Source organism: Schistocerca nitens, chromosome 10, assembly GCF_023898315.1.
Source record: "Schistocerca nitens isolate TAMUIC-IGC-003100 chromosome 10, iqSchNite1.1, whole genome shotgun sequence".
Lineage (NCBI taxonomy): Eukaryota > Metazoa > Arthropoda > Insecta > Orthoptera > Acrididae > Schistocerca > Schistocerca nitens.
The window spans coordinates 210,490,728-210,510,141 of NC_064623.1; the positions used below are offsets into that span (position 1 = coordinate 210,490,728).

A 19,414-nucleotide genomic window follows, 5' to 3' on the forward strand; every position below is an offset into this window, starting at 1 on the left:
GTGGGGTCAGATGTGGGTTGGGTTTCTCTCCTCATAAATGAGCTCTGGGAGACACCTTGTCTGCTCTGACTTACTTAACAATTGATCCACATACTTTTACTTCCCAGTAAATTATTTCTCAGCACTGTCATCAAAAGCGTCCTCAGTGACTTGATTTTATCACCACTATGCAATTTAAATTTAAAATTGTAGCAGTACCAATTTCTATTTGCGCAAGCAAATCGGACTTCATAGAGATAAACTAACAGGGTGTATACGACCCGGGACAACTGGGAGATTCGGGAAAAACCTGTGAATTTTTTCAGCCGGGAGAACACCGGGAAAAACCCGGGAATATTTTGGAATTCCGGGAATTTTTTGGTATTCCGGGAATCTTTTGGAATTCCGGGAATTTTTCATTGTTTTAGTTTTCAGTTAAATTTTTGTAATTTTGATTGGTAAGAACCGTTACTCTAACAAAGGATATTACTGTATCCCGCTACTGCAGAATAATACTTCAACAATAAAACATAAACAAGAGAAAAAAAAGGAAAATAACTTAAATTGTAAAGGAAATGCGCCATATATGACGACGACACATAGTCCTCATGGAAGCGTCTGCCAACAGCAAATGTGTCAAAGGCTTTACGAAGACTATGCAGTACTTCATAACAACAAATTCTCTCCGATGAGCGTGAAGTCACAACTGTTTACATTTGATTCGTGTTAGCAGTTACGAGCGGGCTCATGCGCAAGCGCAGTGGAGTCTCATTTTAGTAGTAGATTCTCCCGCTTCTGGTTATAGGAATGTGGCTGTTGGCTGTGCAAGCAGTGGCAGCAAGCGGCTAGATGCTGCCGGGAAAAGAGGGTGCCAAATTCATATTCTCGAGGCGAAAAAGCCTTGTTTCACAAAGCACCTAGCATCCAGCGCATGTCGATCTATCGATCATTTATATGATTTTGAAACACATCCCTGTTGGTTTTTGAACATTTTTGAATACATTTTAAGTTCATTTCTGAATGAATCATAAGTTGGTTTTATAATCTGTGGATAGTGTACGTGATGTCTCTGTCAGGAGAATCCTCGTCGCATCTAGAAATAAACTTTCCGCAGACAAAAGGGATGGGGCTACATGAGCTGAGCGGAGTAAAGCCGAACGAATGAATGCCAATCGCTGTCGTATTATGTACTTGATTGGGTTTTCGAATGATCAGCGTTGTTATAATTACTAGCGAAATCCATAGATTCAGTCTACCAGAATGGAACTAAACGACTACAGGAATAACAAGTGAAAAAGATTGCGTATTATCTTCTCGTTGTATCCAAGAAAATGAAATTGTGACCGAAAATTTTTGGCCAGATCGTTACACTAGTAAGGACCAGTTGTACAGTCCCCGGCTAGCAGCCGCTTAAGTTCTATTTTGGAAGTAACGCAGAAAACATTTTGTTCGAATATGTAACAACACTTCACCGCAGAATAATCGCAGGGTAACTAAACCAGTGATTCTGGCAGGGTTAGTGAAGTTAATCGGCGAACAAATTTTCACAGTGGCAGGAATAGCTACAGAATTGGTGATGACAAGACGGTTTGTTAGAACGAGGAAGCAGAAGAAACGGGGACATCACACCAATTATGGAAGAATAAGACGATTCCAAATTTATATAAAAATTTTGTAATACTACTTTTCGATCTCATGCTTGAGAAACTGGTGCGTATGAATGAAATGTGAAACTATTTCCTAACATAAAGCTTTTTGCTTGTAGTAGGCCTAATAGGCATTTGATATTGTTACTTCGTGAATTATATTCTGTCGTGTTATAAAAATGACCATTTGTGCCAATACAGTATTGCTTATTTGGTGTGTTACAAAATTGCTGCAATATTAGAAAGGCCTATTTTGATAATCATCTTGTGCTGCAGTTCTTCTTGTCGTCTCTGTGCTTGCTAAGAAAATGGGATGAGAAGTTCCGCCTTATGCAAGACACCTTTTTTCTTTTGTTTCACCCATACATGTTTCAGCACTTTTGTGCTATCGTCAGTGGGTTCTATTTTTATTTTTAACTTACATTATGTTATTGTCCTCTTGTTTTGGTAGCTGTTCTGCTACACAATATACAACTTGTCATAGTTTTGAAGTTGTGGTATGTTTTCCTGTGTTGTTGGCGAAGTAAATAGGCTTACTTCTTTGCTTATGTTCGCGTGGCAATGCAGTTTTTCCAATTACTCAAAACATAGGTGGAGTTTTCGCTGCCATTACGTGTTGTTGTGTACAACACAAAAAAAAAAAAGGTGTCTTGCATAAGGCGGAACTTCTCATCCCATAGGCCTATTTTGTTTTATCTAGCATACAGTGACAAAATAGACGTAATCAGATCGAGAAACCACGCCAGTCTTGGGTATTATTAGTGTTAACAGCTTTTTCAGTATCAGATAACGATATTTCCATTTTTCATGTAGCAAAATGTTTGACGAACTTTGGTGAGGTAATAGATTCATGCGCAGAAAGGAAAGCACGCCATGTAAAGCTGTAGCAAGATTAGAGAGAAAAAAATGCTAGGAGGTAAGGATTGAAGAAGTGTGTACTTTCTTGCTTGTCTCTCGCCTATGTTGGTTTTATGTAGCCTGTATTTAATTTTATGTCACACAAAACAGCAAGTTATCAGCTAACAGACAATAAAGAGTGCAAATTTTCTGAAGATTTCATGTACTCCCGATTACAAATAATCCCATCTGCTATTAATGGCAAGTTTTTAAAAAAATAATAATAAAAAAGAGAGGCAGGCTGTCAAACCAGCAAAGTGGGAGCAGGAGAGGCACCACAGGACATTTCAATTTCCACTGACCTGAATGTAGTTTGATGGCATCGCTTACAGAATATACACCTTCCAATTCCACAGAGCGAAATACAGTGACGCGCGATAGAAGAATGCTGTATGAAGAGGTGTGGTACTGCACTTTGGCACACTTAAGACCAAATAACAAGTCATACATTTTCTCGAACACATATGTTTTATGTTTCAAACTTTTCAGAATGATGTGCCCTACGAGATGCACATATTTTTGAAATTTCGATTTTTTAAATATTGACCCAGTTGGCAAATATCGTAGATCCGGGGCTGATGCGCAGAGCAGCCTGTTATAGTGGGTAGTCTCCACGTGACCCATGTTTACGTTTAGTAATTTTGCTGTTTCCCCTTCTTTTACTCTCACGTCAAATGAAAATAAAATGGATATCTGTGGCCGGGAGATATCAAGTGAATTATAATACAGTCACATAATTACGAAAGGTTTAAATATTTAATTAGTTTCAGATTTTATTTTATTTCCACCTTTCGGACAGTCAAGCATTAATCGCCTTGTGGAACAATGAAGTTATTTTTGTCTGTTTGCTAAAGAAATTGGGCTTTTATTAACCTTTTCCGCAGAGGCAGTCAATGTATTTGAAACAAAATTTTTAATTCCACAGTACTGGCTAATTTCAACTGTTCGCTGTGTTTCAAGTGCACGTTTTCATCTTCTAGCATGTATGGCATTACGCCATAATAAAGAACCAAACGTGATGTAATACAGTACTGGTGCTCCAAGAAAATTTACACCCCGGAAACCGTTTAAATGTGCACATTTTAGTATGGTTCACGAAATTCTGATGCTCTTGGAGTACTCTGTGATGTCTTGCTGCTTTTACATAAGAATGTAAGATCTTTTAATGTTTTACATGTACGTACATACGGGCTTCCTACGTCATGGTAGCTGCACAAGCGCGTTGTCGCCTGTTACCTGGCGCTCTATGGCAACTGCTGAAACGAACCTATTTCTAACAGGTCGCGGAAAAATATTGGGAATGCTGGTTTGAAAAGCGTTACTTTCAAAGTAAATATCCTTTAACATAAGTTGGACTATGCACGAGAATGTACCATGAATTTCTTAAATTACAGAGCATTTGAGTCTCATTTAAAAATCAACTCTTTGATGACGAGCCATTTAGAAGCATGTTGAACCCTGAAGATCAGACATTTATGTCATTATTAAAAATTTTACTGGCACATTTGTGTGATATACCTTAAAGTGTAACACGCGCAAAAAAATCAACATTATATGCAAATTAGCTTCTCTTGCAGCTTATTAACCTTAGAGACCAATATTATATGTGAAAGCTTTGCTTTTCTTGTAGCAACACGGTGTATATTAATTTAAACCATTAACTTGTGTGTTACCACTACTTAACAATGATGTTGCTATTGGCTGACTACATCACGTGCCCTATGCTCTAAATATTCGCTGTCATCAGCTGGCGAGATCACGTGACATGAGCTATGACTGGCTTACAAAACCCCATCGCAATCTCGATTTCAGTGATTCGGAAAGTAACATGCGGTGTTTGGTGGAATTTACATGTATACTTTCGTAATACGAAAATACGCAGCGTACATGTTGTTGCACATCAAAGATATTTCCAAAACGTGTCTTTTTCCCTGAGTTTCGTTTTATAAAGTGCCGGAAAATTCTACACCCGTGTCCAAGACCATAACCATTCAAAGGATTGATAAGTTTTTGCAGTTCCAAGGGAAAATATACTGTTACTTAGGATGGAAAAAGTGTGTTTTTACCCGGGAAAAAGTTTATTTTTAACTGGGAAATCCGGGAAAAATCAGGAATATTTTTTCCTTGTCCGCGTATACACCCTGACTAAGCAAGTTCCGTGTAGTAAATATAAATTAAGTCAGATGGCCACAGTGGTGGCTGAACAGATGCTAACCAGGCTGGCTAAGTCTGTTTACAGAAACTTACCGCTTGATCCATGAGATGAGCTATTAAAACATAATGTTGGCAGTAAAATGAAGAACCACAATACAATGAATTTCATTGATCATTACTTATTATACAGTAAGATTTACATAGACAATATGTCCATACAGATACGGGCATGGACACCTAAGAACAACTAATAAGAGAAGAACAAAACAGTGACAAAAAATGACAAGAGATTCTCCTTTTTACTCGTGGAGATGAAAATTAAATCAATGTTACCACTATTAAAGTCCAAACACTTTGAGTTATATTGTCATCATAGAAGTATTGTTTTCTGTTCAATAAATGTCACTGTCTATTCAAGGCAAGTTATACAGGCTAAGGAAGAAGGAAAAAAAAATATCATTGTGATGCTTTAATCCCCAGTCAGCTGACTAACCAACCAACGAAATTGACATGTGTAAAGATAATTTCTGGAGCACTGAAAGGGTGTGTTTTAGGGGCCATTATTCTTTATAGTATTTGTGAGTAATCTAGTGAGTAACATTGGAAGGTACATGAGGCTTTTTGTTAGACATTGCTGTTGCCTACAGGAAGGTTGCAACATCAGAAGCCTGAACAAAATGCAGGAAGACCTACATAGACTCAAAGATTGGGACAAGGATTGGTAGTTGACCCTGACTATAAATAAATATAACATAATGCTCGTAAATAGGGAAAATGATGTGTTACTGTTATATTGCGCTATTGGTGAAAAATCATCGTGAATGATGAGTACTACAAGCTTCACTGTATAAATATTTCATCATTTCTTGGTCATGCATCAAGGATATTTTTAATTCAGATTCCAATATTTTGGCTGACAACCTTTCAGCCATTCTCAAGGAGAGGTGCTTGCAAGTTTTGAAGTCACTGTGTACTCTATGTAGTAAACATACATGCTTTAGAGACAACACTGTTGGTAACAAGAGCATTAGTCATAGATGAAACTTGATGCACGTAAGAGTAAAACAAAGCAAGCACTGAATCTGTGAATCCACAGTGCTTACGAAGTGTGTTGTTGATAATTATGGGTGCCATGAAGACTTAGGATATTTCCTTTGAACAGTAAATAGACTGTCAAAGAATGTTGCATCAAACACCAGTGATATACCTGCCTTTTACAGTGTAATAAATCAGCTGTGGCTGAACAGTGTATTTCCACTGGCCATTCTGTGGCTTACAGGAAAGATAAGACATTGGCCACAGCTTGGTCTCACCTGGGATTTGATGGTCAAGGAAACTGTGGAAATCCAGTTAGCAGACAACCTGCTCAACTGAGGCGACAGTTTCCAGCTCAACAAATTGTGGAAACCCTTCATTTCATGTCTGCGCTTTCAAAATAAATATTCTAAATCTTCATGCCACCCATAATTATCAACAACACACTTGGTAAATCCTGTGCTTGCTTTGTATTACTCATAGACAGATCTAGTTTAATCTGTGAGTGGTGCTCTTGTTGCCAATGGTGATATCTCTTAACACATGTACATTTACTCCACAGCATATAAAGTGATTTAAAAGCTTGCAAATGACTCACCTTGGGAATTGTAGAGAGGTTGATTTCGAAACATCTCAAATGCACACCCAAAAAATGATGGAATATTCGATCTGCCAGGTAAACTTCAGGAAACACAATGCTTTATAAACATTTGTACTGTCAGAAAGATTAATCACCCCAACATTTACTTTTAGTCCAATAATTGTCAGACCTCAAATTATGTCGGAATGCTATACTGCAATGTGTTATTTCTTGACCTAATCAACTGCAGTTGTATTATCTTTCTTACTAAATAATAGCTCTTGTTTTTCACTTAATTGTTTTTACTAGCTAACACTTTTCTTTTTCTCTTTCAGGAAACCAAAGAATGGAATGCGGAAGATAGTCTTGTCTACAAATATAGCAGAAACGTCTGTCACCATTGATGACTGTGTATTTGTAATAGACACTGGAAAAATGAAGGAAAACAGGTACGCTTTCATGTCGTCTTATTATTACAGCTGCTACCTGCATTTTTAAGGAGAATACTTTTAATGTGTTTTCATGGTGATTGACTCATCCAGTGGTTCTGCAGGTCAGCTGCTAGCCACATTTTTTTAGCACTTTTTTATATTCTTAACTCTGTTTGTTTATATATTTGTTCAGCAGATTTTAGAAAATATCATGTTTTCAATTTTATGTTGTGAATGAGTGTGATTCAGCAGATGAGCAGATGAATGTGAGTAAAGGTGGGAAACCATGAACAGGTTTTTTAGCTGGACACAATTGCTATATGTCTTTACATATATGTCACTGACAACTTTAGCAAGGTTACAGACAACTGCAATATTGAACTCCACACATTCACAAATGATAAGTGCTGTATACTCATTGTATCAAAAGTAAAAGTCATTTTGGAATATTGTAGGGATGTAAAGGAAAAAGCTGACCAGTAATTTCCTTATGATGTGAAATTTCACTGCTGCTGATACACATACAGTGAAACCTCTTTATAACATTCCTCCATATAACGTTTTCGTCTATGTTACGTCCGTTTTTTTCGGTCCCGACTAAAAGCCCATATAAACAATGTTAAATTTTCCTCTTTACTGCATTTCCTCTATATTACAATTCCCTCCATGTAGCACTCATATTTTTGGAACCCTGGCCAATTATTTACCTCTTTATAATGTTTAAGTGACTGGATCTAGATGCATCGTTTTCTGTTCTGTGGATTCACAGTTGGCACTGGCTCGGAAAGCCTGCACTCAGAGTGTTTCATTTGTCCGCGGCAGAACCCGGTCATGTGATATGTGACGCACATTCTGCTTACAATCTTTTTGGCGCCATTTCAGTTTCTCGGAGAATCTGATGCCAAAATGGGGAGTGCTGCAAGAAAAGTGCTGCTGTTTGTGGACAGATGTGCGGCACATCCACCAGATGTATCCTTTCTGAGAAACGTGAAAGTATTTTACAGGCAATGAATTTGATTATGTACTCATGGAGGGGAGTCAGTGCTGAAACTATTAAAAACTGTTTTAAAAAGTGGGATTCTGTCAGAATCAGATGGCAGCTCCTGTGGAAGATGTTGCAAGTGATTTGCAAGAGTTTTAGGAATTGATAGGCAGTGATTCTGTCACTTTTGAGAACTTTGTGGCTGTGGATGACAACGTGGCAACCACAGGAGTACAAAGTATTGAGGAGCTGACTGCAGAGAAAAGCTTGGAGAATAATAGTATAGTGAAAGTGACAAGGAAGATGACCCTGTGCCCTCATATACTAAGGCAGCTGAAGGCTTTGAAACATTTAGGAGATATATGATGACCCATAGACTTGAGGACAGAACAGTAGTTCAACTTGCTCATTTGGAGCAAGAAAAGATTGCCATAGTGTCTAGTAGAAATAGAAAACAAACATGCGTGCTTGAATATTTTAAAAATCATAGGTATGTGATTTTCAGGTTGCATAGGTTCCTAGAGTTTGTGCAAATTTAAGTTCCATTTCATAATTTAATTATTAAAGTAATTTTTTGTAACTAATTCTTTTTTAATCTGTACCATTTACTGTGTTTTTATGTAGTATGTTCAGTATATCATAAACAAAATTTGGCTCATATTCTACAATTGGGTCAACTGAAGAACAGGATACCACCTGTCGGCTTTGGACAATGATGTCATATCTTAAGAATCTGTAATAACTTTTTACAGTAAAAACTGATCCATTTCCTTTCACCCATCCACCTACTGTTTTAATCACAAAAATCTAATCATTGCAATGAATATCATATTACAGTGTTGTGAAAATTTAAAATGTAATCTATGCACCATTTGTCAAAGCTTATTAGTGGTATCCCGGTCTTCAATAATGCCCGATAATTATTATTTGGAAGCCTTCCTCGTTATAGTGTTTTCCTCTATACAATGTTCAGAATTTGTGGTCCCTTGAAAAACGTTATATAGAGGTTTCACTGTATTTGAAAGTAAAAAAGCTAACTGTTGGTACTGTATTCTCTTTCATTGGAGAGGAAGGCGAGTTAGGTTGGGAAGAATAGGATGCACCTGTTGTGAGGATGATGGGAGACAAAGATGAAGGGGAGGTGTCGGAGGCAGTGGGAGGTCAAAGACAGAACATTGGAAGCTCTGTGCCAGCTTCAGTCGTAAGATGATAGGGCAGAGTAGGAAGTAAGGGATGGGTTAAGACAAAGGAAATTGAGTATTGAAAATGAATAGTGCAAGTAAGAATTATGAGGGAATTGGAAAAGAGAAGTGAAATGAATAGCGAAATTAAGAACTAGGAGAAAAAAAAGAGAGGGTGGTGAAGATGTAGATAAAAAAAGTAATAGAGCAAATAAATTCTTCAATGAAAAATGGAAGGGGGGGGGGGGGTGGTCCTTAACAGGGGTTAAGTCCAGAAGGGTAGTGAGATGAGGAGCTATGGTGTAGAGTATGTTCCCATTCTTGAAGTTCAGGCAAACTAGTACTAGATGGGGGTTCCAAATAGTGTGTACTGTACCGTACAGCATGCTGGAGATAATACTTAGCAACGGATTCTTTATAATTTAACTCATACTTTCAAAATAAAGTTCAGTCTCAACATACAAGGTGTAAAAAAAAAAGCATTCTATATTTGGATTGGTGGTAGCATGAACCAGAATAAGAAAAAAACATCCGTTACACATGTATACCATAAGAGCTATGAGCACTTACTCAGTAGAGAGAGATGTGCTTCACAGTGGCAAAGATGAAAAAGTGCTTACATTCTGGAGCATTCTCAAACTTTTAGAAGATTGTATATAACATTCTGGAAAATTATCCAACATTCTAGAAGGAACATTACGGCAAGACAGACTCACACTTGCCTGTACGGTGAATTCCTGGATGCCAGATAGGTACATAAAACATTAACACAACTCTTAGGTATTTCCCTTTCATTATTCTAAAATTAAACTGAAACAAGCTAATCTTCTGACACTGCACCAAAAGAATAATATGGGTCTGAGATACTGAGTTGTGACATTTAGTTTTCATATGTCTATTAGCTACCCTTTACATTATTTTGAAGTAGTATGTATATAATGCTTAATGTCAACAAAAGTTAAATAGAGTAATGGAAAGTACTAGGTGTAATATAAATAATTTAAGGTGAAAAGGTAACAACTCGCTGATTAGTTGAGGTGTTAAGTTATTGGTAGGCACAGAAACAGCTATAGAATGGAATCCTTCTTTACTCCTTAAACAATAAAAAACATTGAGTAGATGTAGAAGCAGTGAAGTAGAGGTTCCTTTGTCAGTAGGATTAAAGTTAAATTCTTAGAGCTGAAACCTCAACCACGGAGAGTGTGAAAGATGGAAAGAAGAGAGTGCATACACAGGGAAAAAATACAGTGTTCATAATCAGCAAATACGCATCTACATCTACATCTATACTCCTGTACCAGTTATTGGGGTTATTTCATGTTCCATTCATGTATGGAGTGCGGGAAGAATGAGTGCACGAAATAATTAAGCTAATCATGTCCTCACCATCTCTGCAGGAGCCATCTTTAGGGGATTGTAGTATATCCTTAGAATCATGATATAAAGGCAATTCTTGAAACTAAAGTAGGCTTTCTTGGTATAGTTTACATCTATCTTCAGGAGTCTGCCTGTGCCTATTCACATTGCCCTTCTCTGGGTGTTTACATTCAGTATCCCCTCTTAGTCCTTTCGGTATAGGTCACACACATCTGAGCAGCATTCTAGAATGTATTGCACTAGTGATTTGCAGGCAACTTTCTTTGTAGGCTGATTGCATTTCCCCAGTATTCTACCAAGGAACAAGTGTCTACCACCTGTTTTACCTATAATTGAGCCTGTGTGGTCATTCCATGCAATATCCCTACAGTATTGTGCAGTTGGTTACACCCAGGTATTTGTACGAGTTGACTGATTTCAATTACAACTTGTTGATATTGTAGCCATAGGATACCATTTTTTTCTTTTTTACATTTCTGAACATTTTAAGCAAGTTGCCAATCTTTGCACCACTTTGATCTGACTGATTATTCATGCAGCTTCTTTCTGACAGTACTTTATTATAGACAACTGAATCATCTGCAAAAAGACTGAGGTTACTATTAAATTGTCGGCAAGATCATTAAAATACAACGTGAACAGCAAGGGTGGCAACACACTTCCCTGGGGGCACACACAAGGTTACTTCTAAATGTTTTTATGACTATCCATCCCCAATAACTTGTTGCTTCCTCCCAACCAAAAAATCCTCAATCAAATCACAAATTACGCTCGATGCCTCATATGATTATACTTTTGATAATAAGTGTGGATTTGGTACTGAGTCTAGTGCTTTCCTGAAATCAAGAAATGCTGTGTCTATCTGGCTGCCTTGATCCAAAGCTTCCAATATGTCATATGAGAAAGGTGCACGTTGGGTTTCACATGATGGATGTGAAAAGCATTGTGCAGAGCACCATATAATGTGTGAGTGTATCGTACTGAGCAATACTAATAAGTAAAGGCAGTAGATAGACTAGTACAGGTAAATGAGAACTGATGTTTAAATTTGAAATATTGTTGTCTTTTTATGTAATCTTCTTTTATTTCTCACAGCCTGTGACCATATGGGAATTTTCACCCCACCCTTCAATAGTTCCATTTGATTATCTTCAGGTCATTCTTTTTTTCTGCTCTCATTTCAATTCTAGTTTTCCTTTTTTTATTCATCAGCCTGGTGTATTGTGTGAGGCATACAAGTTAATTGTATGGACTAAATGTTAGTGTTCTTACTTTGTTAACTGTCTGTTAAACCACAAATCATTTTATGGTACATTACACATGTCAGCTCTGTGCAGCACCAGAAGATGATTAAAACTTAGCAAACATGCATGCATATAATTACTAACATATTTATGTAATTCTGGAAGCGGTGTTGCTCTTTTTATTCGTGTCCCGTCTCGAGCTACTGTATAGATTGCTCACTCTACATACACATATTTAGGCTCACAGCAGGACCATGATGACGCCCCTGCCTCCCTGTTACATCCTTCATGCATTCCCATTTTGTGTCTGAAAAACTGAGTTGGCATCCTTTCACAATGAAGGAGACATTGAGTTCAGAGAGATGAAAGGAAATTAGCATTTTTCATCACCGACCTTAGGCATACAGTTTTCCAGTACCACACATGGTGCTCTGAAGATATGAGTGACTGAGGTGGTTTATTTTTTTAATTGTTAACCAACTGCAAAACTTTTTTACCAATACCAACACTCTTTACCAATTGCATCTCTCTTTCACCAATCCAAACCTATTTCAACAAGCCCTTTTTCATGTTATTTTAGTAATTCTGTACTGAGCAGTAGGTACCAGTAAACCATCACCCCCTACCACCACTTTTCCCAAGCCTTCAAGTCTCAAACTCCCATGTACTAAACAGCTTAAAATGTCTGAAAATTGTACAGATGAGTTAGTGTGTTAAATATTCGGTGTTAAGCAAGAAAAATCTTTGGTTGCAGACACAAAACCGTAATTTTGTTGATTTTACTAGTTTCTAAAAGAGAAAAAGTTTAGGAAACTGAAATTATAGTTTGCTGGAAGTTTATAAGTGTTCTCTTTATCAAACTCTGGATGAGTGTAGTATTGGTAATTTGCACTCTGTTTTAAAAATAGCTAGGTCTCCACGCATCTCAGTATTTATGACGTGATATCTCCTGAACTATGTGTCGTACAATGGTATAATGTGCAGGTCCATTCAGAGAGTGGGTGCAAAATATGTTGCGAATACAGTTAGTAGTAAGGGAGTAATAAATTAAAAAATCATGCATGATGCTGAATATTTACTGCAAGAACAGTGAAAATGTAGTATGCAATAAACCTTGTTTGTTTCATTATGTTGTAGGATATGTCAGTGAGAAATAATTTTGAAAAAGGTCTGAAGTTGTGTCTGTTAGATGTCACTAAGTGCTCTCATTCTCAAATACTGGATGAATCTAGTCTACTGTTAACGAGTAGATTGTGATAGAATTTTAAATTTTTGAATTCTGTCAGTAATTATATGAGATATTGAAAATCAAAATTTTGTTGCCCATGGAAACCATTATGTAGAGGTTCATGTAACCATTTAGCCATTTAGTAACATAGCAGGTAACATTGATAAAGATTTTCAGAAATCATTGTTACCAGTTGCATAGGTTGCAGTTACTTATGAAACTTTTATTCATCACAGTTGCAGTGTTCCATATCTGTAACATATAAAAGTTTTCTTTTGTCTGTATTACTTATGCTAAATGTTTTAAATGCTTGTTCAAACTTCTTGTTTTTAGTTAACTCTCTCATATATTGTTGGGCGGTTTATTTGATAGGTTGATTACCTTGCAGAGAATACTGTCCCAAACTTTTTTGTGAATCTGTCAGTGTAAGTGTAAGTCTCGCACTCGTCCCACCGATAGAGCAATATCTTGCCTTCTGTCGGTACACTGTCCTAAATAAAACTTCAATTTGAGTCTTGCTTTTTGCCCTCAGATTTGATTCCAACAAGAATATGGGGAGTCTGGACACGGTGTGGGTGTCGAGGGCTAATGCGAGGCAGCGCAAGGGTCGCGCGGGTCGAGTGATGCCCGGGGTGTGCTGCTACCTGTACACGCACCACCGCTTTCAGTACCACTTCGACTCGCAGCCGGTACCCGAGCTCCACCGCGTTCCCCTCGAGCAGTTGCTGCTGCGGATACTCACGATGCCCGTGTTTGCGGGCACCGACGTGCACAAAGTCTTAGGTTAGTACGTGTCTCACAGAATCTCGTCTCTTCATAGTTAGGACACGTAACTTTTCTCCAAAATTGCACCGTCGGGTGACCCAGAAGCGACTGTGTCCAGTTACAGAGACTTGGAACGCGGTCAGAGAGGAATATTGAACTTCACCAGGTAGTAATAATGAAGCAGAGAAACATGGAGCACTGTGTTCCTGCACATAACATTTGTAGAACTCTGACAGATTAGTTGTTGTAAAATTAAGAGAAGACAGAATCGTTGGGCAGTATGTACCCTCCAGGAGATGACATTACAGTACTATTGCTAATGGACATTTTTAAAAGTGAAAAATCTGTGATGGATTTGATATATTGCAACTCACCACATAGACGAGACATTAAGTGTCAGACACACACATTTAGAAGCAAATAAGCTATTGGACACAGTCCTTACTCGGGTGTAGAGAAATACCGTATTTACTCGAATCTAAACCGCACTTGAATTTAAGCCGCACCTGAAAAATTAGATTTGAAATCAAGGAAAAAGAAATTTCCCGAATCTAAGCCACACTTGAAATTTGAGACGCAAAATTCAAGGGGAGAGAAAAGTTTTAGACCGCACCTCCAAATTGAAACAAAGTTGATCCATTGTAACATGAGACGCAATTTAGATCGAATGGATGAAGATACAACTACAGTAGTTTGGTTCGAGTCGTAAGCTTAACAGTTAAGCTTTACCAGGTAGCCATTGCTATGCGTCAAGCGCTCCGTCCGTATTTATATGGGTACCCTTCCTTTTTCATGTGCTTCGTCTGGTTTGAATCGATTCCTTGTTTTGCTTTGATCTGATAAGTACTGTTCTCTTTTTTATAGATGTTTACCTCACTCTAAGCTAAAAATGCATTATTGTACTGTGTCATGCATTGTTTGTCGCATTCTGATAATGTGTGTTTACGACCTGTTGCCGCTTGCGGCATGGCTTGCTTTTGTGCGCACTAGCACCGCTCACAATAAAAAAGAAGAGAGGAATTGTCTCATTAGTGAAACAATGGCAAGAGACTGCTATTTGTTGTTACTTACACTGCTGCTTTCTTTGATAATGATCAACAACAACCAAATAATAGACTGCGTATGATAGATGATGTTCTGAACGAGAGTTCGAAAATTTTTCTCTGTTTCAAAATCTTTGCAGACACCTCTTTAGTACATTACATTCTGCACAGAAATTAGAGTCATCTTAGATTTTAAAATCTAGTCAGTTGCCGTGCTTCATTTCTGACTGTATCACTATTCAGCATAAAAATAATATGAATATAAACATGACACGATATGTATATTCTTCCATGTTTGGTGTTGTCTAACTCTAGTTTCGTAGTTTATTACGCAGACAGGATTTAAATAAGATAGCAGCAAACATGAAAGAATACGTGGAATAATGTTTACATTCGTATTATTCGTATGGTGAAGAGAATACTGCATGTGATTCATGATTCATAAAAGTTCCTATTAGTAATCATTTCTTGTCACAGGTAGGGAAAAAAATAATTCAGAACATAGAGTTGGACATATTGACACACGTCCCAAACAGCCTTGCCAGTCGGATTTTTGTAGTAGATATTTAGTGATGACTTGAAATGCAGGGTGTGTTGTGTTGTCTTCAGTCCGTAGACTGGTTTGATGCAGCTCTCTACGCTTTTCTATCCTTTTGAATGCAGAGTAGTAACACTTGTAAAATAAGAATGAAAATAACTTAGAAATTAAATGCTGAAATTTAAAACAAATTTTTATTAGGTTTGTAATACATCTTATACGAAATGTTTAAAATATCAGTCGTGATTCTGAATTACTATCACTCGATTCTTTGTTGCTCATTTCTTCATACAGAGGATCGTCCTCTGTGCCATCTAGTGCATTGGATATTGAACATTTTTTAATTGCTTGTTCCACAGTCTGCTTTTGACACACTTCCATGCATCATAAATCCACTGGCACACTTGCGACAAACTTGCGCATTTTTCACGTCTTGTTGGTGTCAGCTGTCTGTCGCTTTTCGAAAGCCAGTCTGTGTACATGCGTTCAAGCTTGTCCTTAAATGGTTTATTCTAACAGATGTCAAGTGGTTGCAGAACTGACGTCATTCCGCCTGGAATTACTGCCAAATCCGTTTTGCTTTCCTCTAATTTTCGTTGTACTGCAGGTGTTGTATGGCCTGCGTATGCATCTACTACCAACAGACTGCATAAACCAAGCATTGCACCGGGACAACAATTCCGCACACGTCTAATCCATTCCAACACCATTCCTCCGAAAACCACCCAGTTTCGTTTTCTCGTACAATTACAGTTTTTGGAAATACTTCCATTTTCGGTAAAGACTTTCTCCTGAAAACTATGTATGGGGCTAATTTATGTCAATCTGCTGTGCAAGCTATCATGACGGAGATCCGCTGTTTTTCACCCCCTTGATGTAAGAACACTTACGTATTTCTTTCCTCTGGCGTCAACCATATAATTTGACGGCATGTCCACACTATGGCCCACTAAATGCTTTCCTGCTACTTGAACATTCAAATAATTTGTTTCTCTGCAGTCGCCATCGCCTGATGTTGCTCTCATCAATCCCGTATCGCAGACCTGCAGCACGATTAGAACTTTGTTCCGAAAAAGAAAAAAATCACCTCTTGAGTTTGGCACTATAATGAAAGCACTTCATTATGATTCACTAACACCAACAAGCACTTCACAAAATTCCACGAATCAGTAGGTGCCACTACGTGAAATATTAATGAGCCTCAGTGTATCTACTCGTGCAACAATCATAAGGCCTTGTGCTTTGTTGGTATTTTTGTGTAAAGAAATTTATTTTTGTTGCTACGAATGTTTGAAAGGCTGCTACATTCGAAGATGAACAATACAGAATTTCTATTTACTTCGTTGCATAATGTATGAAAATGCAGTGGTCGTAACTCGGGGCAGAGAAAAAAGCTCGTCTTCTATAAATATAAAAAGGTGCGGCTTAGATTCGAGTAAATACGGTACACGCAATACCCATCCCAGCCAAGTTCACTACACACTTCAGTCAAGCCTCAGCACAGAGAGAGAGAGAGAGAGAGAGAGAGAGAGAGAGAGAGAGAGAGAGAGAGAGTGTGCGTGTGAGTGTTTCTAAATCTGAAGCATCAGTATGAAAAGGATAGACAGGTACTCACCACATAGGGCAAGTGTTGTGCCAGACAGACACAGTAAAAAAAAAGACTGATACACATTATTACCTATTGAACTAATTCTTTCATCAGATATAGACAAAACAAAACACACACACACACACACACTTGGCCACTGTTTTTTCTGGATACAGAGGCCATGCATTTTTTGTGCCTGTATTTGATGAAAGTCTTAGTCTGGTAGGCAATAATATTTAGCAGTCTTTTTTTCAGTATACCTGTCTGTCACTCGTCGCCTCCTCTATATGGTTAGTAGCAATTTACATTTTCATATTGTTGTTATTCCATTCAGGGTTTTTCCATGTTTGAAGGGCCGTATCCAATAGCTGGGTCTACCTTTGAATGTGTTTCGTAAATGATTTAGAAGTAAAGGAGACCACTCACTGAATAGCAGAAGTGTCAAGTTGCTGACAGACACACAAAAACAATGAAAATTTTTCCGTTTTTCAGAAAAAATCTTTCAACAAGCCAGTGTGTGTGCATGCACGTACTTACACACACACACACACACACACACCTGTGCACCTTAATTTTTACACACAGATTCTTGGGAGAAAGAAGTGGGAAGCAAGAGGACTGGTAGCTAGCTGCTCGAAGGGAGGCAGCAGATGTGCAGGATAGAGATGTGGGAGGGAGAGTTGGTAGATGCGTGGACAAGGCATTTGACATACAGGCAACAGAGCTGGAGAGATGTGGCCCACAACAAAGATGACACGGAGGCTTGGACTGGGAGGGAGTGACGGGATTCACGAAGGTGGAAACTATCGGTTTCAGGATGTGGAGGCAGTGAGTTAGCAGAGCTGGAGGTGAAGAGGATTATGGGAGCAAAGAACATGTTGTGTCACCAGTTGGTCAACTTTGTTCTCAGCCTCAGCTGGGCGCTGTCATTTATTCTGGTGGATAATTGGTTGGTTGTCATAATTGACAAAAAGCTGTATGGTGATTGCAGCAGTGTTGGTATATGGCATATCAGTTTTCACAGTTGGCCCTGCCTGTGATCTACCTCTACATCACTATCTTGCAGTTCACACTTAAGTGCGTGGAAGATGCCTGATAGGACAGGATAAGCCTGTGAAAGGACTGAGCAAAAGATCCGTATCCTTCGCTGAAATTTTATGCAACATCAAGCCTGGAAATGAGGAACATCATACCCAAGATCCTTCCCAATCTTCTAAAGAGTTATTCTGTCACTCACCCAATCTACAAGACGTGTTGATCCATCCCTATGCCTCTCTAACTCTGAATCCCTTGCCATGGGTGCCATATCCCTGTGGAGGACCCAGGTGCAAGACCTGCCTGATTCATTCACCCAGCATGTCCTACTCCAGCCCTGCCACAAACTTATTCTTCCACATCAGAGGAAGGGACACCTGTGAAAGCGGCCACATCATATACTGGCTGCGCTGCAATCACTTCGCACTATTTTATGTGGGCACCAACCAGCTGTCCATCAGAATGAATGGCCACCGCCAAACTGAGACTGAGAACAGAGTTCACCACCTGATGGATTGTGTGCTAGAGTTTAGTGGCTATGTCACAACATGTGCCATTTGTATCCTTCCCTCCAGCACCAGCGTTTCTGAACTACGTACATGGGGATTACAGGACTACATTTCATCCTCTCATGCCCTCCCAATTCATATCATCTTCATCATGCACCACAATGCACTGGCACTGGTACCCCAGTGTTGCATGTCTTGCCTGTGCACTTACCACCCCTACCACCCACATTCTTAATTCACTCACCTGGTACCTCCCTCCAAGCTGCTAGCTACCTATCCCCAAGCCCTCCTCTTGCTACATACCATATTCTCTCTCTGCTCACCTGACCAAACACTATCAGCACCACAGTTCACCTGCTAAACTGAAATCCCAGCATTGTGCGCTCAGCCAGACCAATGTGTATGTGTGTGTGTGTGTGTGTGTGTGTGTGTGAGAGAGAGAGAGAGAGAGAGAGAGAGAGAGAGAGAATCTGAAGTATCAAACAGCTGAATCTACTTTTAAATGTGCCTGCCGGCTGTTCAGCATCGCTTCTATGTGGTGAATTGCAATCTATCAAATTAATATTGTTGTTAAAAATGAAAAAAAATATTCCTAGTTTGTTTTTGGAGCATGGAAGATAGAGGGATAGGTTTAGGAAAGAAAATTAAATCACTCATAAGCCAACTTGAGTGAGGTTTGTATCTTGTGAGGGCAAGAGGAGACAGAGATAAAGATGGGAGGTGTTGAGAGATACCGACCATCTGGCCAACTGACTGACCAACTGTTTCCCTCCTACTCTCTCTTTGTCTCTTCTTGATCACACAACAGGCAGATGGGTGTCTCTCAACATTGGTCCTTTCCAAATCTTTCATCCCAAAGGAAGGAACTGAGAGTTCTGAAAGCTGGGAATAGTTTTTTCACTTTTAAATGTGTGTATTTGGCAGTACTGGAATTCCAACTCCTGAAACTAAATGTTATTCTGCCATTAAACCTCCTTGTAATTTTACAGTTTTCTCGAGAAAATTCTCCTTTTATGGATTGGTAGCTCTTCAGAGCATGTTCAGATTTTTTTTTTTACTGGGGGTGATAATGTGTTTAGGCTAACATCGTTTGTTTACCAGTTGAAAAAAAAAAAAAAAAACGGGCTCTTGCATGTGGCTCAGCAGCCTAAAGCAAGTCTTTTGATTTGATGGCACCTCAGCATATGTGGAAATAATGTGGG

General features: G+C 38.6%; 1 protein-coding gene across 1 annotated transcript in view; it reads left to right on the plus strand.

The window, feature by feature from the left end:
• LOC126210661 (putative ATP-dependent RNA helicase DHX57) overlaps nt 1-19,414 on the plus strand; it is a 238,405-nt gene that overhangs the window by 168,106 nt on the left and 50,885 nt on the right. The window contains exons 16-17 of the mRNA XM_049939992.1: nt 6,627-6,740; nt 13,267-13,517. Coding sequence (XP_049795949.1) covers nt 6,627-6,740; nt 13,267-13,517 — 365 coding nt within the window. The remainder of the gene's footprint in view (nt 1-6,626; nt 6,741-13,266; nt 13,518-19,414) is intronic.